Here is a 24,741-nt window from a genome sequence, read left to right as displayed (position 1 = left end):
AGGTAATCCTTCCCCTCTGCTCAGCACTGGTGGGAGCATACTTGGAGGATTGTGTCCAGTGCTGCGCTCCCCAGTACAAAAGAGACTAGGACACATTGGAGAGAATCCCATAAGGGCCACCAAGATGATGAAGGGACTGGAGCAGCTCTTACTTGAGGACAGGCTGAGATAGCTGGGACTGTTCAACCTGGAGAGAGAAGGCTCAGGGAGATCTCATCAATGTATTAAACATCTGAAGGGACAGTGCAAAGAGGGCAGAGCCAGGCTCTTTTCAGCGGTGCCCAGTGTCAGGACCAGAGGCAATGGGCACACCACTGAAACGCAGGTGGTTCCCTCTGAACATCAGGAAATACTTTTTCCCTGTGAGGGTGACAGAGCACTGGCACAGGTTGCCCAGGGAGAGTGGAATCTCAGTCTTTGGAGATATGCAAAACCCATTAGAACACAGTCTTCAGCATCCAGCACTAGATGGCCCTGCCTGAGCAGCGGGGTTGGACCAGATGACATCCACAGGTCCTGCAGACCTCAGCCATTCTGTGACTCTATGATTCTATGAACTCTTTACCACATGTAGCTCTCTGACCAAATGACAGACAGTGCACAGTAGAGTGAGTTGGCACATAGGACTCTAAAACTAAATGCAGCTCTGTGACTTCAGATGAACAGCACAGATCTCTGCATCTCTTTTTCTAAAGCAGAATATAAATCATACATGTTCTCATACAACTGGTACATCTGAGGAACATTCTTCATTACATTGCATGCATCTGCCCTAGGTGCTGGATTAATGCATGCAACTTCAAAGGATAAAAGCTGGGCTCTAGGGTACTTACAGTCAAGGTAATATGAAACTAACAATCCTTTCCTTCACAAAGTTTCCCATAGAAACTACATTCATCAAAACAGTGACAGAAGCAAGTGCTTTTTATCCTTAAAGTGAAGTGATTCTATTAAGTTATTTAGAATTGAAATTATTGTGGTTTAAAGCAAGCATTCAAATAACTAAATTCACTGATGGCTCTTAATAACTGAGTAAGTGAGATAGATAAGATGAGGAAGAGAATGTGAGTGTCTCAGCTGACTATCCTAACAGAATAGCTGTTATATACTGAAAACCAAGAAAACAGGCTGATAAAGGACATGAAAATTCCATTAAAAACAAAATGAAGAAGAATTGCTAACAGGCCAACGAGATTATTTTCCCCACAGTATAAATAGCTGAAAAAGCATAAATGTACTTCTAAATACTTGGATTTTATAAATTTCAAGAAATTATTCTCAGTGGATTAAAACAGAATCTCAGTATTTAGGTAGTAAGGCTTGTTTTTACAAACACTCCTCTGCTCTGGAGAACACTGGACTTTTTGATTTGGCCTTTTAGGGAGCAACTTTGAGGGTCATCTGCAGTGCTTATAAAAAAACCTGGCAATATCTATAAATTAGTAAACTAGTTGGAAGATTTTTTTAATCATTCAGCAAGTTTTACTAGCTTAGAACCTGTTTATGATTTACACAGTAGTACTATGTAGAGGACGAACAGTTCTGAAACATCAGTGAAGATGAAAGTAAATCAAACTGCTGAAATCCTGCTCACAGTTATTTGCTACTTTAAATAAAAGCATTTTGATTAATTTGTAAAAGAGAAAAATGGCTTTCAACACTCCACTAGCTTACAATTCCCCACCATAATTGCTAATTTTTTGTATGAAATGCTTTAATAAAGAAGATGAAATGATACAGATTTTTTCTTCTGGCAGTTTAGAATATTTATACTTGTATTAGCATAATCTTAAATAATTTGTTCTGGTCAAGCTTCTGCTACGCACAGCAGTAAATCCCCCCACTTCATCTCACCTCTTAGTTCTGCAACAATGAAAGTCAGTATGCTGTAAGACTTACATCCTTCAAGTCACTGGTCAGAATATTCCTTTTTCAAGAAGCCTATGTCACACTACTCTCAGAAAGACAGATTCAGCAATTAAAAAAAATCTCATAATATTTTTCCTAAAGTTTCTGGATAGCTTGTATGTTATTTCTTTGCTATTTTATACTGTATGTACTACATACTTATGGTTCTATACAGCATTTCTTTCACTCCCTACAAATAACTACCTTTCTCGACTTGTTCTCGTGCTTGTTGATTGGTCATTCCAGGGTATGGACATACTCCTAAACTGAAGGTCTCCCACAAAAGAATTCCAAAGCTCCATACATCACTCTCAGATGTGTATCTCCCTAAGAAAAGGAGAGAAAACTCTCAGTTTAACATACAGATAAATTGTTTCAGGTAATTATGACATCACATTTTCTCTAACGTGTTATACTGGCAAGCTTTAAGCAGAACGAAGCTGTAGCCACTAATAATACATTCTGCAGATATCCTAGTCTTCTGTACTTCAAATTATAAACAAATTACCTTAAGGTCAATACCTAGGTATAACATAAGCTAACAAAGTTCTACATTGGTCAGACATTACCATGTCAGTTACTTTTCATGGAAGTTAAGAATTTTATTCCTACTTAATGTACAAAATTATTTTTTTCCTTTTAATGTAAAAGGATAGAAAAATGTCTAGAAAAAAGGAAAATACATGTAAATTATAGTGACAGTTGGTGATATTACAACTGTTCTGATGTCAGAAAGTTCAGTTTACTCTTAAACTAAGTATCACTTCCAGCTGTGCTACATTAGCTTGTGTGCCTCCTAGACAGCAATTATGGGCATTCTGTATGCTCTTTGTAGTAAGATTAGTTTTCCTCTCTATGCATCAACTCCCTTCTGAGTGTGGCACCCAGTGATTTAACAATTTCCATTGAGATAATTCAGTAGATATAAGATAGTGATTAGATTTTTTTTAAAGAAAGCACAAGTTCTGCACAATTAATTATATTTTTTACTATGACATTATCTGGGAAAAAAAAAGGCCTGTTCATTCACAAAAAAAACACCTCCACAGTGATTTATTAACATGACACGTAATTCAAAATATTTTACAGGAAAACCATACATATTAACTGTGTATTTTAATTTTGAGAGAAGATGAAGCAAAAATACTCTACACTTGGCCTAAATAAGTAATTTTATTAGGAACTTTTCAAACATATTTTTCCACTTGCTCAAAGTGATGGAAATCTATAGCTCCAAGAAAAAATAACAGAACAGAATGGCACTGAACAGCACCCACTGAACCAAAGTTTCAATCTTCAACAAACTCCAGTAGCACCAGGATTGCAGTTATTACTTCAGATACAACTCTCTAACCACTCCATTTTCCCTAATTTGGTTTCTATACTTCACAACTGGTGGTTTTTTAATTTAAAATCTTTTTGTGACTGCTATTAATTTGTCATATACAGTGAATACAGAAGTGACTAAAAAATGACCTTTTACACAGTTTTTTAAGCACTGTATCATACATGTAATGGCCAAATGAACCCATCTTTCATTTTCTTCCAAACTTTAAAGCTTGACATTAAGAACCAACATGGACAGTGGTTGCCAACTAGTTTTGAAATATTGCAGATTTAGTTCTATTTCATTCTGATATCCTTAAATATCTTCAGCCTTACCTACACAAATTAATTCAATACTTATGACCATACTATCAGGATGGTAAATGGTAAAACATAAACCAGTTATTTTTACCCACAGGTTTCAATGGAGTGGAAAAAATGCTCCTTCAAAAAACCACAGAAACCTTCTACAGCATTTTGAAAGTTGTATATTAGACTGATGAACACATTAACAAATGTTTGAGCAAGCTTATTTTCCAACTACCAAAAATCACTTAAAACTGCGTTAAGTATGTATGCATTTTAGGAAACACAAAATAAGTAGATGTTAATTAACTATCATCTCCTCTCTTGGACTATGCAGAAATAAAAGACTCAAAAGTAGAAATTGAAGGTGTTGCCACAAAAGCCCACTTCCTGCTTAATGTAGTCCACTGGACTGTATACAGCTATGATGGATAGGTTTTCATTATGTATCAAATAAACTGTGCACATTTCTGAAATAACAAAAATGAAAATTCAAAACACCTTTTAACACCCGAATTAGAAAAGTGTGTTCCCCAGCAACACTAACATCTCTTAGAATAATTGATAATACAGGATCAACTACTGTAACTAAACTTGTTATTATCCTTTCAATAGGAAGATCTGCTATATTGTGTTATGGCATTAACTCCTACAAAAGTGTTAGAGGAAGCATCTTGCTATCAATCGTAAGTCACAAACTTATGATTTCCAATGCATGATTTTTAAAAAAAGCTCTAAGAGATGGCAGAAATATTTATAGATACTTCAAATGAAAAATTTAATAAATTTTTTCCCCAAGTACTCAACTAAAGAACTGGTTGAAAGAACCACATCCAAAATATGGCATCATTCATTTAATATGCTGCTTGTTCACAGTCCACTTTACTTAGAAGAACTTATTTTTCTAGTTTCATATAAGCTAAAAAGTTAAACAGCTTCTGTTTCTGTTCTGGAACTATTACCCACATATTATGGATCACTTCCCTCAGACAGAAATAATGGATTTTTTTCCCCAAGATAACAGCCTAGCAATATATAAAAATGCAGGTAAAGCAAAGATGCAGTTAAAAAAAAATATAAATTAGTGACTGTACTTTTCTCCAATGCAAAGATTTATCTAACAGAGTGTTCTAGTATGTTAAAGCTTTCTAACATTTCCAAAGAGGAACCAGAACAATCACTGCCATAAATATGCAAACTTTTCTTTTTCATTTTGTTAACAATTATGACTTAGATGACTGATTAGGTAGTCTACCAGAATGAGTCAGCAACATAACCAAAAAATAATTTTGTTGCTGCATAATAGCAATTTTGATGTTGCTAGCTTATTCTTTTTGAAGGCAAAATAGACTTTTTTACATAACTTAAGACTGAAATACTATTTTAAACATTATGGATTTGAACTGGGCACTAGGAGTAAGTATATATACTGAAATATTGCCTATGGTGTACTCCTGGTGCTCCTTATGCTAATTTTTTTTTTTTTTTTTTTCCCTCAAGGAGATACATATATGTCCTTACCATAATTGAGAGCTTCTGGAGCAGTCCACTTGATAGGAATCTGCTTTAGGCCTGATGATGAGTACACGCCATCATCTTCTTGCCGGGACATCCCAAAATCACTTATTTTCAAAATGTTGCTTTCTCCTACCAAGCAGTTCCTTGCAGCCAGGTCTCTAAGTTAGAACAAGAAAAAAAACCCTGTATTTTTACACATTTGAAAGTACTTGAAGCGATTTTTTAAAATGGCTGAGGCCCTTGGCCAAGAAGGTGGTGCCTCTTGGAAAACATATTTAAGAAAGGGTAAAAAATGCTGCATAGCAGTTTTGGAGAAGAGCAGTGAAAGAGGAAAAAAAAAGTCTGAGAAATAATCCTGTGAACACCAAGTTTGGTGAAGAAGTTGGGGGAAGAGTTGCTGGAGATGCTGGAGCTGTCCCAGGCACCAAAGCAGAGATTACTCTGAAGCTCTTGGAAGGACCCAAGATGGAGCAGTTCGATAAAGACTGTATCTCCTGTGAAGGACCCATGCTGGCACAAAGGAACAGTGTGAGGAGAAAGGAGCAGCAGAGAGGACCTGTTATGGACTGACCACAACCCCCATTCCCCATCCCCCTACACCTCTTCGAGGGAAGGAGGTGGAGGAGTCAGGAATGAAGGAGTTAAGGTGAGCCTTGAAAGAAAGGAGGGGTGGGAGAAAGGTATTTCAGTTTTTTGTCTTTATACCATCTAATTCTATTTTAATTGGCAATAAATTAAATTAATGTTCCCCAAGTTGAGTCGTTTTGATGAGGGATCACCCTGTCTATCTCGACCCATAATTTCTTCTCTCTAATTTTCTCACTTATCCTACTTGAAGAGAGAGAGTGAGAGAGTGGCTGGGTTGGCATCTGAAAGCCAGTCAAAATCAACAACCAAAAAATGACCTCTGAGGTTGCAAAAATAAATCTGCAGTTTAACAAAACAGAGCTTATGCAAAATGAGACAGAGTTTGAACAAGCACACTGAAACATATTCCCATAATTATGAAAGACAGTGAGAAACCAGAGAAGTGCCTCCATCTTCACTCTGCCTATTTTACCTTAGCATTAGGGTACCCATTAAAAAATACAAAGCTACTCAGGGAATTTTGGCTTAGTGGTGGGTGAGAAGCTCAAAAAATCACCAGCCTTCTTTTCTGTCCCTCCACCCGAATTGTTTTTTTAGATTAGGAGATAGGCTATAGTAATACCTGATAAAAGACCACTGTGGCTTCTCTACAGAATATATTTGGAATAAGATGACCTGCTAATAATATGTTATCAAAATATTATATATATTACATTTCTTGTTTCATAAGTTAAATTACTACATAATAAAACATCTATTATTCCCAACTTAGTGTAATAAAATACAGGAAATTTCTGAATGTTAAGCAACACAATTAAATCTATACTGTTACGAACATTATGGGCAAAGTACTTTTAAACTAAATTTACACTGCTTGTTTTCTGCTTAAATAGCATATATGCTCACAAATAGCTTGTCTTACATGAATATTCCAGAATAATTATATTAGCTTTAATATTTTGGATTGGAGCTGTAGCACAGTTTTGAAATTAATCCCCTCTGCACTTAATACACATTCATTGGTTTTGAAGAAGGAATTTGACACATGTGAACTATATTACTCTTGGAAGAAACTAACCTAGAACTCTGCCTAAAGGGTGTACCAGATTTGTTTCTACAGCTAACACAGAAAGAAAGGTCTCAACCAATGACAAACAGCTTCAAATGCTATGCGGGGGTGGGGGGGGGACGGACATTCACGACAAAGCACTGAACTACATTTTGTCTAAGTAAAAGTCTTGAACCATGTATAAGGTTGCTAAAGCTTGTATAGCTACAACTAGTTTGATCAGCTGGTCCATAGTGATAATCACAGAATCGTCTAGGTTGGAAAAGACCCTGAAGACCACCCAGTCCAACAACCTAACACTGACAGTTCCCAACTACACCATATCCCTCAGCACTATGTCAGCCCGACTCTTAAACACCTCCAGGGATGGGGACTCCACCACTCCCTGCGCAGCCCATTCCAACACCTAACAACCCCGTCTGGAAAGAAATGCTGCCTAATAGCTAGTCTAAACCTTCCCTGGCGAAACTTGAGGCCATTATCTCTTGGCCTATTGCTTGTTACTTGGTTCAAGAGACTCATCCCCAGCTCTCTGCACCCTCCTTTCAGGGAGCTGTAGAGGGCGATGAGGTCTCCCCTCAGCCTCCTCTTCTCCACACTAAACACCCCCAGTTCCCTCAGCTGCTCCCCGTACGACCTGTGCTCCAGACCCTGCACCAGCTTCGTTGCCCTTCTCTGGACACGCTCGAGTCATTCAATGTCCTTTTGTAGTGAGGGGCCCAAAACTGAACACAGGAATCGAGGTGCGGCCTCAGCAGTGCCGAGTACAGGGGTCAGATCCCTTCCCTGTCCCTGCTGGCCACGCTATTGCTTACACAAGCCAGGATGCCATTGGCCTTCTTGGCCACCTGGGCACACTGCTGGCTCCTGTTCAGCCGGCTGTCAATCAACACCCCCAGGTCCCTCTCTGACTGGCAGCTCTCCAGCCACTCCTCCCCAAGCCTGTAGCACTGCTGGGGGTTGTTGTGGCCCAAGGGCAGCCCCTGGCATTTGGCCTTATGGAAAGTCCTCCAGTTGGCCTCAGCCCATGGCTCCAGCCTGTCCAGGTCTCTCTGCAGAGCCTCCCTACCCTCGAGCAGATCAACACTCCCACCCAACTTGGGGTCATCTGCAAACTGACTGAGGGTGCACTCGATCCCCTCGTCTAGATCATCAGTAAAGATGTTAAACAGGAGTGGCCCCAAAACCGAGCCCTGGAGGACACCACTCGTGACCGGCCGCCAACTGGATTTAACTCCGTTCACCACAACTCTCTGGGCCCGGTCATTCAGACAGTTTTTTATCCAGCAAAGCGTGTGCCCATCCAATCCTCGAGCAGCCAGTTTTTCCAGGAGAATGTTGTGGGAAATGGTGTCAAAGGCCTTGCTACAACATCCACAGCCTTTCCCTCATCCAATAAGCAGGTCGCCCTGTCACAGAAGGCGATCAGGTTTGTCAAGCAGGACCTGCCTTTCATAAACCCATGCTGACTGGGCCTGAGCATCTGGTTGTCCAGCATGTGTTGTGTGATGGTACTCAGGATGAGCTGCTCCATCAGCTGCCCAGGCACCAAAGTCAAGCTGACAAGCCTGTAATTTCCCAGATCATCCTTCTGATCCTTCTTACAGATGGGCATTTCCAGTCTGTCAGAACCTCCCCAGTCAGCCAGGACTGCTGGTAAAGGATGGAAAGCGGATTGGCGAGCACCCCAGCCAGCTCCTTCAGCACCCTTGGGTGTATCCCATCCGGTCCCATAGACGTGTGTGTCTGTGTGATGCAGCAGGTCACTGACTGGATTGTGGGGGGTGCATTCTCCCAGTCTGTCTTCTGGCTAAGGAGGCTGGATTCCCTCAGTACAACAGGTCATGTTATTAAAGACTGAGGGAAAGAAGGCATTAAGCACCTCAGTGTTTTCCTCATCACTTGTTACCATGTTTCCTCCTGTGTCTAGCAGGGTATGGAAGCTCTCCATCGTCTTTCTTTTGCTGTTGACATACTTACAGGAACATTTCTTGTTGTCCGTGACTGCTGAAGCCAGATTAATTTCCATGTGGGCTTTAGCCCTCCTGATTTCTACCCTGCATAGCCTCACAGCATCTTTGTAATCATTGTAAGTCGCTAGCCTCTTCCTCCAAAGGTCATAAACTACTTTTCTCCCTGAGTTGCTGCCAAAGCTCCATGTTCAGCCAGGGTGGTCTTCTCTGTCACTGGCTTCTCTTACAGTACCTGGGGACAGCCTTCTCATCTGCTATTAACACTTCCTTCATAAAGAGTGTCCAGTCTTCCTGGAGCCCTATATGCTTCTGGACCATCTCCCAAGGGATGATGTCAAGCATTTGCCTAAACAAGTCAAAGTCAGTCCTTTGGAAGTCCAGGATGTCAGTTCTGCTTAGTCCTCTCCTGCACTGTCTAAGAATAGAGAACTCTATTATTTCATGATTGCTGTGCCCTAGTCAGCCTCCAATTACCACATCATCCACCAGTCCTTCTCTGTTCACAAAGAGATCGTCAGGGCACCTTCTCTGGTCGGTTTACTCACCAGCTGTGTCAGGAAGTTGTCTCCCACACATTCCAGTACTCTCTGGGACTGGTCCTGCTCTGCTGTGTTGTATTTGCTGCAGATGTCTGGGAAGTTAAAGTCTCCCACAAGAACAAGTGTAAGTGACTGTGAGATTTCTCCTAAGTGCCTATAGAATATTTCATCCACCTCTCTGTCCTGGGTGGGTGCCCTATACTAGACTCCCTCTATGACATCTGCCCTGTTGGCCTTCCCCCTGATTCTAACACAAAGACACTCCACCCTGTCTTCACTACACTTGTGCTCAAAGCAATCATAATAATCACTAACACACAGTGTCACCCCACCACATCTCCTTTCTTCTCTATCCCTCCTAAAGAGCTTGTAGCCATCAGTTGGTGCACTCCTTTCATGGCAGACATCCCACCATGTTTCTGTAATAGCCACGACATCATAATTTTCCTGTTTCTTCATGGCTTCAAGCTCCTCCTGTTTGTTACTCATGCTGTGTGCATTGGTACAGATGCACTTCACATGGGCAGATGTTTTGTCCCCTTCCCCCTTCAAATCTAGTTTAAAGCTCTCTCAATGAGCCCAGTTAACTCCTGCCCCAAGATCTTTTTCCCCTTATGGGACAGGTGTATCCCATCTGATGTCAAAACATCTGGTACTCTGTATATTAACCTGTGATTGAAAAATCCAGGTCCCTGACAGTAACACCAGTCTTGGAGCCACAAATTAATCTGTTGAGTTCTCCTGTAATCTCTTCATCCATCCCCACAACTGAAGGGATGGAGGGGAACACAACTTGTGCCCCCAACCCCTTAACCAGTTTCCCCAAGGACCTGAAATCTCTCTTCACTGATTTAGGACTTCTGGTAATATTGTTGCTACCTACCTGAAAAACCAAGAGAGGGTAGTAGTCCTTGGGTCTCACTAGAGTGGGGAGTTTTGCCGTGAGGTCCTTAACCTGGGCCCCAGGGAGGCAGCAGACTTCCCTATGAAGCGGGTCCAGTCTGCGTATGGGGCCTTTGACACCTCTCAGAATGGAGTCACCCACTGCAATGACCCTTCTGGGGTTCTTTTCAGAACTGGTTTTAATACCTGGTCTAGAGCGATCCAGCCTTGGTGGACCCTGGTCTTCCTCCTTGTTTGACTCATTTTCTTCACCCTTCTCTGTTTTAATCACAAGTTACAGGGACCTGTATGTACTCTGAAGGGACACCATGGAATGTGAGGGAGGTCAGGAGGGGATTTTGGTGCCTCCCTGAGCAGGGACCTGTTTCCAGTCTCCCCCACCTTTAAGTCCCCTCCTTCTGCCTGGTAGCAAGAGGGTGAGGGATCGCCTGGCTCTTTCGGAGCCTCCATTTGCTCCTGTGGGGTGCCAAGGTGCCACTCCACCAATCGATCTCCCTTGCACTCTCGCTAACACTTCTTAGTCTTGTGACCTCTCCTTTGAGTCCCTCCACCATGTGAGCAGGTCACCCAGCTGATCACAGCACACGCAGGTGCTGTCCCTGCTGCCCTCCGGCAGGACCGACAGGCCCAGGCACTCCCTGCACCCGGGACCTGGGCCGCTGCATGTTTGCGTGGCAGCTCCATCTGGGTCACCACGTTCTTTCTGGTGCCGGTTCTGACCCAAATGGAGACCACAGCTCGGTCTACTCGTGAAGGACGATAAAATGAAACTAGGTCAGATGAGCTCTAGACCCAGGAGAGGGACTATGCCCTGTCCACGCCAACTGCCGCACCACCTGCCGCCCCACGCCCTGTTTGCCCGTCCTGGTCGCTGCCTCCCTGGGGAGCTCTTGTACATGAGGGGCGTTGGGTGTCGGACTCCGGTCTCCGCCCGCCCTGAGTCCCTGCTCTTCCTGCTCGGGGGGGAGTGGGTGGGAGGTGGGTGGCCTAAGGCTCTCCCTCTGCCCTGGGCTTCTGACTTCTTGGCTTGTGGTTTTGCTGCAGGGTTTTGCCGCTTTCAGAAGGATCCCCTGCCGCTATCCCCCGCTTCAGAGCCCCTCTCCTCAGCAACAATTGGACTACATTATTTGATATGCAGACAGAACCTGTGTTAAAGATAACTACTACAACTTGATTTAATAATTTTAATATATATTTAACTCACACAGCTTGTCTGCACTCAGAATATTTATGCCTCTTGAGCTTGATGCTACAGTGATGAAAATGTTGTTATTCTTACAGTTAGAGAGGATGGATCATTTAAAAACAAGTCTGAAGTCACAGTCTCCAGCTGAAGATATGCACAAATGTATAAACCAGCTCAATACGCACTATGTTAAATAGTTTCATGTTAGCAAGTAGTATTGTTCAGTGAAAGCAAGAGAGCCACAAAACAAAATCAAATTGTTATTGCTTATACTCAAGCCTATAAAAAGTATCACCATGGAACTTCCAAGAATTTATGGCTTAGGTTCCAATCATAATTTAGTCATTAGCTTTTTTATTGTGTTAATGTAAGTCTAGATTTTGTGACAGATGCACATAATGACTGGAAAATATAATGAGGTCGTATCTCAAAGAAAATTTACACAGTTAATTAAAATCATGGATACCTTTCTACCTGAGTTTGACCTATAGCATTTAAATAAATTTTGATTCAAATTTTAAAAAAGCCATATACTGAGCTGCCTTAGGTTTATTTCTCATATGTAACCCTGAATATTAGGGAAAATACATTGCGAATAGTACACAGTGTGCTGCTTGAAAACAAAGATTACATTCAGTTCACATAATTACTGTCTCTTTTGTATGTGACACGTTTCTTTTTCTTTCAGTGTCATCTAGAGGAATTGTTTTTCATGATTACTGAAAATTTATAAAAACATGTCTATGAAAATCAAACTGGTATTTGAGAAAGTTGGTAAAGATTGTGATCAGGATATATGCAAATTAACACTAGACCATCTAAAAGACCACAGACACACAGAGTCTTTACTTCATGAAAGAATGGTTTTCAAGTTGTCTATTAGCTGGCAATGGACCGGAGAATACTATTCAAGTTGCCATGCTGCACACAAGTGCCAAGGGAGGAATCATGGGCCAGTGGCTAGCTAATGGCCTATAACTTGTGCAGGGGGACACAACTGTCAAGTCCACCATCAATCTTTCCAGGCAAATTGCTTCTTTCTCTTTGTCTCAGTTTGTATTGAATAGAAAAGAATTTTCATAGCCATCTTCCAAAGAACATCAATAAAATTTTATAAAATAGTGAGTGCCAAGCTATTAACAATAAGATAGATAAAGATGTATTGTGGTAAAACTTAATAATAAAGCTACAAATAGAAAAGTAAATGTAGTAGTGCTGTTTACAAGCCTCACAGTATTAAGAGCTTTTTCTTTTTTTAGTTAGAACTCACATTTTTAAAGCAATAATACTATGTATTACTTTTAATACATAATTTGTGTTACTGAAGCCTTTTGAGCACTTAATATGCTTATTTCCGACTTAATCAAATTTAATTCTTTTCTTTCTCATGTGTAAAGTACACTCACTTAATTAGAAAATACTTTAAATGTGATTTTTTTTTCCTTTTTTCTTTTACTTTAGTCATAGTCTTTCTAAAGGACATTTGTAATCCCCCTCTTGGGCACTTAAGTTTTCTTTTCACAATTCTTGTGAAGAGCTGGTTCTTGTAGTAGATAGAAGCCAACAATGTTAAGCAGATCCAGTGATATTTACTATCATGTTAAATCCTGACAGAAGTACTGCTGCTTTGCACTTTTAGTAGTGTGCCATTTAGTGGGGTGAAACAGTATAAGTACAATTTTTTTCTCAGTGCTCCACCACAGCTACTTCAGATGCTGCAGTTACATCACTGTAGATGTATTTTTCAGGTTCTCTTTTTTCCTGTTCTCTTACTTGTGTTTTTTTTTTCACAATGTCTGTTTGACTAACATTTATTATTTCATTCATTTGGCTTATAAATGTCCTGAAAGTTGTAGTATCTTGTTAGTATTTCTGCTGTCATTTTACATCTGTTTCATATCCTCAGAGATTTGTTGCTGAATTTACCAGTTTTCTTTAACATCTATTTGCACACTTAAAAGCATTTTAAAAAACATTGTTACATTGAAGGCTATAGCTACATCAAGCTTTGTTGTTGTTGTTTTTTGGTTTTTGTTTTTTTTTTTTTAAATTCTGAGGGTTTGGTTAAGATGTTTCAGTATTTTTCAAGCAGTTTCTTCACTGTTCCTCCTCCTGTCTGACAGCCTACTTGAAAAGGATGTTCATATTTTTTACTCTAGATACAAGAGAAAATTACCAAAAATGTATATTGGTCACTGTGATTTATTTAATGTATAGGCAGAATCTGAAAAAAGAAGCATCAAAAAGTGTTACTTCCTCTGCTTTAAATTAATAACTAACAGCTTTAATTTTCTCCCAGGATTCTAATTCATTTCTATTTGCTACAGATAAAAGGATAAAGCTCTAGTATAGTAGTGTTAAGGATTATAAAAACCAACCCTTTACATCTTAACCTTCCATATTAAATACACACAATGGGGTTTCATCCAAGTAAGTATGATAGGTGACACAAGTGAGGGAAAACAATATAAATATATATGGCTGATGACCAAAAACAAGTGTGAGGAGTCAATATTACAGATAACTTCAGTGTTTAATATTTGTAGTAAATCATGGCAATTTCTAGATGGCCTTTTCTAAAATAAATAAATAAATAAATAAATAAATCAGCTATGCTCTACTGGTTTTCTTTTCCCTAAAACCCCCAGGTATGTTCTATTTGTTTTCTCTTACTTCTCCTAAATGTTCCCTAAAACCAACATCCTGAAGAAGAAGAGATATTTTTTTTTTTTTTTTTTTTTTTCCTCATACAGCATTTTCTACTTGCTGCAGTAATTCCATAAAATCAGTATTTATTTTTAACATAGAAAACAAACAAAAAAATTATTTATTTTTCATTGTGAAAGCTGTAAAAATTGGGCATGAATTAGACTGAACTGTTAGAGAAGAAATTCATTAGTAAAAGAGCAGCTGACTCTCACTATTTAATACCAAGATTACATAAGTTCCTAGTGCTTATGAAAACAAAGTGCCTTCCCCCCAACTACTAAGGAATAAAAATTATTATGTAAATTGGAAATTTCATTTTTAAGCACTGCTGTGCAGTCCCTATAAACACAAACAGGGCATGGACTGGTAGTGACTAATATGGATTGAGTATGCTGAAACTACAAGAGATAGCTCATAAGACATTTGCTAAAAATACAATCAACAGTTAAAGAGGAAGTAGAGGCAATATCTCTCTGCTGGGAATTGTTACCACCTGGATTCATGTCTGTCAGTAAAGACATAAACCTCATAAATTTTTCTCTAAGGATACCTATACCCCACCCCACCCCTCCGCACTTCCTTTCACTATGCCATAGAACTACACAGCAGGTAATACCTAGTATTTCAATGGAATTCCATCAATTAAAGCAAATCAAAACAAGAGAGCAAACTCCTCATTAATAAACCATCAGGACAGACTGCCTCACTGAACTAATTAGCCATTTTATATCCCATCCCTGGATCACGCAGTTAAAATACTCTTAGGTGATAAAAGCAAATAATTAATTAATGAACAGGATCAGTTTATCTCCTCAAAATCAGTTTAACTGATCAAAAAAAGAAGGGGTGGCAAATCTACAAGTAAAACGGTTGAGTTTTTGTGGACTATAAGACACAACCTCTCTGTCAATCACCTAAGGTAATTTTCAGTGGTGTCTAAATCAAAACACACCCATTTCAGAACTTTCTTGATATGCTTATGCTGCTACTTTTGCTGGATGTAGAGGACACAGCAAATAGTACGCACCTAATAACAGACTGGGAAAATATCAGAGGATCAGAAACACATTCTGTGTTGTCTTCCCCCCTTACACTTTGTTTTACTTATATCTTTGTATTATTTTAGCTATCAGCTTATGAATACTAATGAAGCAATATTAACTACAATGCTAATAATTTCTCTGACTTCCTCATATAATGCAAATCCACTTTCATCTTCACAGATGAACAGTGCTAGGAAACCAGAGATAGTCCAATCTAGATGCAGTAGTGATTTCTCAGTAGTGTCTGATGTTCTGCTTGCTATCTGTAGTTTTTGATATTATTCAGTTCTCCTCAACTATAAAATGAATAAATTTTCCCACATCACAGTATTAGTGACTTTATCACTCCCTCTAATGTGCTTTGCAGTTTTCAGATAAAGTATGTAAAAATTTTGGAAAAAGAACTCAAAAGAGAAAAGTAACAAAAAAAAGCCCAGATAGTTGTATTCAGTAGCTGAACACAAGCAGAAAAACTAGCTTGTATCTAACAATGCATTTTTTCCACAGAACCTTTATTTCTTCCACCTGTAAGAGTAAAATGTATCCTACATTCCAGAAATAGTTTGCAATGCACTGCGCTCCCTCATTGCCATGATAGTAAGAGCTACCAGTTAAAATGCTTTATAGCAGCTTGGTGAATATACTCCTGTGAACTAAGGCTAGTTAGATCACATTAATCAAAAGTCAAACTTCCAGTACTAAAGGCCAAGGAAAACAGAAGAAAATATAAAAGCCCAATAAAGCTTAATCATCTAAATTACTCTAATACACTATTACATGGTCTAAGTAAAAATTTCTTGGTAAGTTGGCAAACAAAGAATCTATTCATATATGTCAGATTTCTAAAAAAAAAAAATAACAAAACTATATTCAAATATAAAATATGCTCCTTAGATACTGGGAGGAGCTGTTAAGTGTTTTTAAAAATGCTGTAAGGATAAACACACTGCTGAGGATCAAGTGTTTCTAATTCAAAATTCCAAACATCTATGCATTATTATTGTCATTCCCACCCTCAAAAAACATACTGTTATGTACATGATTTTCTCTTTCACTTTTGCTCAGCATGTTATAGATTGTGACACGGGTGACTGCAGCAGAAAACTACAGCATCTCATTCAGAAATGCAGACTGGGATGCATTTGAATCACAAGGACAAAGCTTATTGCTTCGTCTGTTGGGGATTGCATAGTTCAGTAAAGAAACTACCACTTGTAGTGAACTTAACCTCCAGTACAACCCCACAAACTTTCATGCTATTTACATTTCTGCAGCTACATTTTCTGAACAAGTGACAGCTGTCCTGGATGGTACAAACAGCAAGAAGAAACTTCTTATCAAATTCTGTACAGAAAAATATGTTCACATTTTCTGTACCACAGTTTGTTACTGTAAATGCTTCACATATACATATTTGAAAATAAAATTAAGATATAAAGTCAGATGAAAAGTTGTTATTGTACAGCCATTTCTGATGAACGAGTATAGTATAAGAACCATCAGATTATATTAATTTTTATAGTCTGCAAAATCGTCAGCTACTAATGAACAAACAAAATTACAGTAAGGTATACCTTAAGGTAGGTACAAATATTTGGCATACTAAATTAGATACATTATTTAATTACTTTCGTAGAGGAGTAGCAGTACTAACCAGGCCTTCGAACAGAATACTTTCCCCAACATGTTTACATGTCAGAGTTAAACTTTCTGTTTTACTTCTTGACCATGGTAGAGATCACTCATACCTCAGAGGGCATAAAGTGTCCATTTAGAGATAGTGAAGCACAAACACTATATATAATATTATCACTTCTCACAGTTGTAGTTCTGGTCTCCTAATACCTGGTGTTTGATATAAAGAAGTCCAGTTCTTAGAGTTGAATGGTTAGGTATGAATCTAAATTCTCATTAAGAAGAAACAGTTTAAGATGGATGGCTGTGAAGAAGACATGAAATGAGTTTGGAGATAAAGAGGAGTAAAAAGAAACACAAGCTTCCTATTTTCTGAATGTTTTGCATTTTTAAGTAATGCAGGTGGGTTGTTTGTTTTTTTTTTTTAAATTGGTAATTCTATACAGAAGAGAGTTGAGCTGATCCATACCCCTGCTCTGAAGCATGACAAGGTCACTCACTCCTGTATCTTGAAGCCTTCTCACCTGCCTGCTCTGGGTACATTTTACTAGAAAGAAACCCAGGTTGCTGTTACACATTATATGGCACCTGTCACCAACAGAGGTAATAACAGATGAAAATTAAGCGACTGTAAACTTACTGTTTGCAGCTCAGAAATGTCTCAAGGGACTACTGCAGATCTACAGACACATTATAAAACTTAAGTTTTATTCAGGTAAGCTACTATGTGTCCTCCATTTTGCTAGTAGGAGAAGGTTTCTGTACCAGCTATTTTAAAAGAGATAAAGATGGGCATAGTAGACAATGAGCAGTTCCTGAAAAGAATCAAAGCAGTAGACTATGAAGATGGCAATGAAGCAATAAATCGATACAGCATCTATTTTTCCCACCTTTATCCTATTTCTAAGGTTTTCTCACAATCCCTGTTTCTGGAATAGAAACATTCCTATCAGCACCATCTAAATGTTTTTCATTTGCATGGTTTCTCAACTTTTTTAGAAGTTAATAGTTATTGTCTCTATTTTTCTGAACAATAATTTCAATGCAAACTGCATCACAGTAATTTTAGTCTGTAATAGTCTTCTTTGCATTGATATCCCTGTAGATTTTTATAACTCATTTATCCCGTGCACTGCTGATTACATGTAATGTGCTGAGCAAAATGTGAAACCTTTTTTCCTTGTACTTCATTTGTATCTTGAAGCAAAGATATGCAATTCAATTACTTTTGTGTGCCATTCTATTTCATTTGCTTGACAGAAAAGCTTACCTTGTCTTTGTCCAATGTGTAACTTAACAGAGTAGATTATTACTCTCTGCAATTTTATAGTAATACTCATTTTTGTATAGGTAGTTGTTTTTTCCTTTATAAAGTTATGGAAATGAAAGATTTACATAGCATGTATTTTATAGCCCTGAGAAAGCCCTTTACAAATTAAGTTTGTACAACTGCACAGTAACCTATCCAGACTCCTTGTTTCTCATAAAGTAGTAGTTTACACCTGAAGAGTGAACTCTAGAAAAAAAAAATTACAAAAAAGCAGTTATAGTGATAACCTTATTGAAAACTAAGGGTCTGGATAGTCCTAGGACTGGATGATAAGTAACTTTATGGAAATCCTACAATATTAGGGCAACGGGAAAGTGGAAAACACCTTCAGAAATCCCCAGTGACACGACACACACAGGAATAATGCCACTGCTGGATCCCATGCAATCATCTTTAAGCTCTTGAAGTTTTTGATAGAAACATTACAGAACATAAGAAGCACAAATATGGATACATTTATGATATGCATAAGATCTGTAATATTTCTTAAAAATCAATTTTATAGTAACTGAATTATGGGGGAAATTAAATATCCAAAAAGTAATTATCTAAGATGGATAATTATCCAAGACAGACCATAATGTAAGTTTACATTTTGTGCTCAAGAAAGTTTCAGTGGACTGAATTCACAACCACAGAGGTCCTTCATTTCCCAAATCAGTCATACAAGTAGATTTTACTGTTCATAGTAAGGCAAATACCATTTTCAAGCAAAAATTTCCACAAGTACTCTATCCTTCACAGAAGCAACTAAAACGAAACACACTAAAGCATGCAATTACACTAATAAGTGTATTTTTTGTGATACTATCATGGCATTATTCAACTTGTAAGATGATGCAAAACTTGCTACAATAACTGTCCTTGCCCTTTTATACAAGGAAGATGCCTCAATTTAGTTCTAATTAAGCTCTGTGTCATTCCATTCCATTCCATTCCATTCCATTCCATTCCATTCCATTCCATTCCATTCCATTCCATTCCATTCCATTCCATTCCATCCTGTCAAAATATTATTGATTTCTCTGTACAGAGGCACTAAGTATTGGTTTAACTTGTTTACAAATTTGGTGACATCTGAAGAGGCAAACCAGTTATGATCAAAGATCATATGCACTTGTCCATTACACATCAGTGATAGAAAAGCTTGCATGCTGAATGTAAAGAAAATGTGTAAAGCAGAGCAGCTTCTAGTGTTGATTTTCTGATGATTAAGCTTTTTAGAAAATAATTTTCTCATTTTACTAAACAAAGACATTTTCTAGTGTTAATATAATTATGTATTAAGTTTGGAAAACAGTTGACAATAATGAAAAGCAGAGCATGAGAAGTAGACAAAAGATACTGCAAGTGCCCAAGGAACCAAGAAATTCATAAGCATAATTATAATACAGGTTAGTCTTTTCCACCTTTTTCATTAGAATGAAATGAACTAGCACAATAGTATAGTATTTGCAGTGCTTTTCAGCTCTCAGTGAATGAGGAAATATTTTAAAACTTTAACTGTCTTCTCAGGTTAGAATTAATTACTTAAAGCTGCTGTACATGTAAGTCTAGCTGAGTGAGACAACTAGTTTAGTTGCTACAGCTTTTTCAACAGCTAACACCAACAATGTTGTATTCTGGAACAGTTCAAGATAGCTCTAAATGCATTCCTATAATTTAAATCTACTTCTGCTCCTACCAGCTCCCAGGCATGGATTAAGGTTTCAAAAGTAACACATAAAGTTCATGACTTTTTAGTAGATGAAGTATTATATAGGTACTAGATCCCAAGACACTTTATTTAATGAAGTTAAAAAATGAAAAGGTAATCATCAGTGTACAAAGAAATGAAGCATCCAACATAATTAAGGTACAAAAAACCTACATATTCATTAAAATAATACACAAGGAATAACAAAGAAACCAAATAAATCAGGTCTGATTACAACTCAGAAGGAAGAGACAGAGAAGAGAAATAGTAGAATCAAATAAGGGTTATGTTGTACTCTTAAGCTTTGTGGCTAGAATAAGAAGAAAAACCCAACCTCTTGAATTTTTAAGAGAAAGTCACAAAAGCAGTACAAAGAGAAAGAGGAGAATCCACAAGAGTTTAAGCATTCTTAGCAATAGAAGCCAGATTGACAAAGACACATACTAGTTTACTAATTCACAATTCTCTAATCAGAGTAAAAATTTAATTTGTACCTTACAATATCACTTTACTTTTATATAAAGATTATCAACAAATGATTACTGGCATATTCTAAAAATAGACTGTTTTGTAACTGTCGTAAAAGAATCTAAAGTAAGGATGAATGAAAATGAAGATAAGTAATAATTTGCTGATTGTTCTAGACAGCTAAGTAAGATTTGCAGTTTGCTTATTGAAATACATAAAAAATTTTATGTGGCTAATACATTGTAGAAAATTATATAGAGAAATTAAAAGGAAGAAAATTACCTATTCATTTTCTGTAAATTAACAATTTAGGAATTAAACTGAATCTCTCTCCCCTTTTTGTTACTATTACTTCCAATCTACATTAAGTTTTCTACCCAAAAGAGACCCATAGAGGTGGAAGAAAAAATTGCATTCTTTTGGTCAAAAGAGGAAGAAGTAAGTGATGGGATAATGAAAATTTGGGTGAGATACCTGAAGTAGAAAATGTGGAAGAAACATGAGATCACAGTATGCTGATTAAGGTTCATGATTACATCTCACTGATAGCAGCAGACATGACAGGACTGCCATAGCTTCTGGAAACTGGAAGAACTCATATGTACATGGATGTTCATCATGGTAGGATTTTGTTAATAAACCCAGAGGCTCTGAGACCATCACCTACTGAACTCCATCCTTTTTCTCCTGTTAAAACATCATGCTATCTCATTAAGTCATCTGTTATAATATTGTCCTTTCCCTGAAAAATCCAGACTTCTATCATTAGAAGGAAGCCATTCTGCCTCTGGCTGTTACCTGTCTCTGTTGAAGCATGCTCATTCATGAATAACGTTTATTGCCTATGGATCTGGAGTGCTCCTGCGTCCTTGGGGGGCCTAGAAGTTTGTCAGAGGTGCAGGAAACACTTTCCTGTGCTTAAACTAAAGACAGGAATAGAATGAACTATAAGAAAACTATTGCAAAGCTATGCATTTACTCAACTTGGCTATTACTCTGAAATATTTCCACAGACAAAACCATTCTAGCACTGAACTTAGGTACAACAGGATCCTCTTTACTACTTGTTTACTAACACGTTACATTTATTTTAGCATTTGCTGTGGGCAAAGGTTATGAGATAAACATTTACCTAATGATTTGCTGAACTCCTAAAATCTTCCTGCAGAAAGAGATTATGGGTACAAAAATTCGTAAAAGATAAAAGAAAGTGTTCCAATACATGACAATACACTTAAGTTGCCTGTTTTCATTTAGCAGCTTTGTTAATGATCTGAAGGAAAAGTCAAATAGCAATGTAATTGAATTTCCTCCAGATGATATCAAATTAGGAGCTGCTGCAAACAACAGTAAGGGCAAAGAAATAAAAAGAATGAAAGAAAGAAAGCAAGCATGAGGAAATGTCTGTTGGAAACAACAAAGCCAGTCTTAACCTGTAAAACAGAAAATAATATATTTTGAAAAACTAAGCAAAAATACATTCAGCAAAATACAAATACGACTAATCAATCATGTGGGAAGAAGAGAAACAGGCACGGACTCTGATTAAATACAAGTTATAGAATTAAATTGAGCACAGGAAAAGACAAGCTCAATATCTACTAGATTGTGAGAAAGCTTCCTAGGAAAGTTAAATTCTATTTTATTAATTCAGTTACTTAAAAAACCAAAACCAGTTAAATAGGTTTACAGACCAATGTCAGTTTTGAAGAGATGAACTAACTAACTAATACAACTTTTTACTGGTTTAAAACAGACATTTGAATTGTCAGCTGCCCTGAAATCTATTATTACAATATCAGGTACCTATTACACACCAAAAAGGTAGTAGTCAACGTATAAGTGACCCCAAGAAGCATTCATTTTCTGAATGAGTGCTTTTTAAAATTTTATCTTATATTAAAAAATTACTTTTTCAACGAGTTACATACATGTAACCTTTGTATCTCATAAAAAAGATTTGTAGTATGTAATTTTTTTTCCACCTATAACATGAATTCCTAGCACCTCACAGTAAACCCAGCTTTACAGATTTATTTTTACTGTACGTTTATTTCAGTTTAAAGTAGCATGCATAGAAACTGGTATAGGGAAACTTACGATGGTATTTTGTTATCATATGATAAATCACTGCTTGCTAGCTGCCAATTAATTGATAACTGGAGAGTAACCTTTTCTGAAAAGAACTTTTTAAATGTTTAATAATGGGCAAACCAACAAAACTTCAAATGCAATTTGTAACACAAACTGCTCATTTCTGTACAGAAAAGTACTACAGATGTTGCCAGGTGGGTACAGGTAAATTCCTACAAAGTCAGATGTCAGAATTTTAAATCACTGCTACATTGCCTATATTATTTGCATTAAAGTTTGTATCTGCTGCATCTTTATGCAGTCCCTCCATTCAAAATATTGAGCTGATGTGAACTTTGCTGCTACCAGAAGCATGCCATTTATAAAATTGCAGCATAAATACTAAAAACTCTAGACAATTCAAATAAGCTGGTGAGCTACATGGTTATAATTTTGTAAGTTTCTACTGTCAACTTGAATACAATACTGACCATAACATACAGAATGTTCAGCAAGTGTGTAGTGACAATTGGACTATCACATAGACCGACCTTGTAGCACATCTGAGTCTGCCAAGACCTCATCATGAGTTGCCTACAGCATTATCTGCAAGGAGGTGATGAAACAGGAACATGAAAGATGGAGGTTTGAGTCTTAATTATTTTGGATCTTAGATAATCTAAAACATATAATAACAGAGCGTGTTTGAAAGGTCATTGATATCACAGGACAAGAGAGACATCTTAATGCTCAAAGTGAAAGCTGCCACGGAAGAGCTTCAGATGGTGGATGCAGCCCTCCAAGCCCCAGACAGCAGGGACTATCTGCAACCTCTCTCTGATGTCAGGAATGATGGCCCTCTGCCCTGCAGGAGGAATGCTGTCTTGGAAGTGCTGTGCTGCCAACTGGAGGAGTTACAGGAGGAAGTGACCAGGCTACACAGCATCAGGGGAGATAGAAGGGATCTTCGCTGAGATGCAACAGCTTGAAGAGCTCCAGACTCCACCTGCAGTAGAGATGCAGGCAGTGTCTACACTTGGTAGAAAACTGGCTGAAAGGCTGGTCCCACAGAGTGGTGATCAGTGGCACAAAGTCTAGTTGGAGGCCAGTGACTACCAGTGTACCCCAGGGGTCAATAATGGCTTCAATCCTGTTTAACATCTTCATTAATGATCTTGATAATGGGTCAGAGTGCCCCCTCAGCACGTTGGGTATGGCTCCTTTCACTAAGCAAAGCAGTAAATTCCTATCAGTTCTTACAGGTAACTAATGTTCCTTTCCTCTACACAGTGTAGCTCTGCTGACTTCTATTCCAACGTAAAAAGTTTACATACTGCTGAACAGAAGACTTACAGAAGGAGGTTAAGAAATATTTTGCCCTACTGTTGTAGCTAAGCTGTCCTGGTTCAGCTGGGATAGGGTTAAGAGAGAGAGGGGGAAGGGATCTCCAGCCAGGTTATTCATACCATGCTGAGTCAGGTCCAGGCGCGGGAGTGCAGGAACTTTTTCCTTTGTGGCTTTGGTGGAGGGGAGCATTGCAAGTGAGCTGTCTGTAACAATTGCGTTATTTCTCTCTGTATCTTTTGTCTTGTTTACTGTTATTGCTGTTTATTGTTGTTATCATTGCTACTGTTGTTCAGATTGTTTATCACTCTGTTGTATTAAATTTCTTCTCATTTTAACCCAGGGTTTGTGCCTCACTTCCAGCCTGACCGGCTAGGGGTGGGGGAGGGGCAACGGCAACGTGGTCTCTGGTCCTGGCAGAGCCTAAACCACCACAGGTAATCATAACTGTTTATAGCTTTGACTTGGGAACATGACTTTTCCCTGCTCATTAATACTATCTCATACAATTATACTGTGTATAACCAGCAGAGGTCCTGGGCCTTCCACAGTAAGGTAAAGCAAATCAAACAGAATGGAATAAAAGTTATAGAAGATAAAAGGAAGGGCAGCAGCAATGGTAAAAATGAAGTAACTTAAAAGAAGAAAGTCCAAAGTATTATTGTTATTATGAAGCTATTTATAAGGCAAACCACAAAAGAAATAACAAATTAAATTTTTCAGAACAATAAGAAGAGCTCTGAATTGGAAATGACAGTATATTTTCAGTATTTCTCCATAGGCTTTGAAAGCATATTAGAGACACTGTGGAATCACAGATAAAGAAATAATGTTCACTACTCTTTCTTAAAGGTAGGAAGAATAAGGTCAAGTTCATAGAGGTATGCATATTAAACTAAAGATAGGTTAGGTAATTTGGAAGTGATATTAGGTAATCTTATCATGCATGATTTTTAAAGGTTTATCTCCTTTGTATTATGAAGGCAAATATGTCAGCTAGCATTGAAAGGTGTGTATATGTACAAAACCTCTAAACTCTACCTATTGAAATGCAATAGGACTGAATCACAAACTGAGGAAGTTATAGGAATTCTTCTTTTCATTCATCCCAGCATCATCTTTTATGT

General features: G+C 38.0%; 1 protein-coding gene across 2 annotated transcripts in view; it reads right to left on the bottom strand.

Annotated features, from left to right (window-relative positions):
- The window catches only part of FER (FER tyrosine kinase), a 184,143-nt gene that overhangs the window by 10,498 nt on the left and 148,904 nt on the right, over positions 1-24,741 (bottom strand). For both annotated transcript variants that reach the window (XM_026865513.1, XM_026865514.1), the window contains exons 17-18: positions 5,062-5,216; positions 2,113-2,235 (exon numbers count right to left, since the gene is read on the bottom strand). In XM_026865513.1, the coding sequence (XP_026721314.1) occupies positions 2,113-2,235; positions 5,062-5,216 (278 nt within the window). The remainder of the gene's footprint in view (positions 1-2,112; positions 2,236-5,061; positions 5,217-24,741) is intronic.

Source organism: Athene cunicularia, assembly GCF_003259725.1.
Source record: "Athene cunicularia isolate RWA chromosome Z unlocalized genomic scaffold, athCun1 chrZ_part1, whole genome shotgun sequence".
Lineage (NCBI taxonomy): Eukaryota > Metazoa > Chordata > Aves > Strigiformes > Strigidae > Athene > Athene cunicularia.
This window is presented reverse-complemented; position numbering and strand designations above follow the sequence as displayed.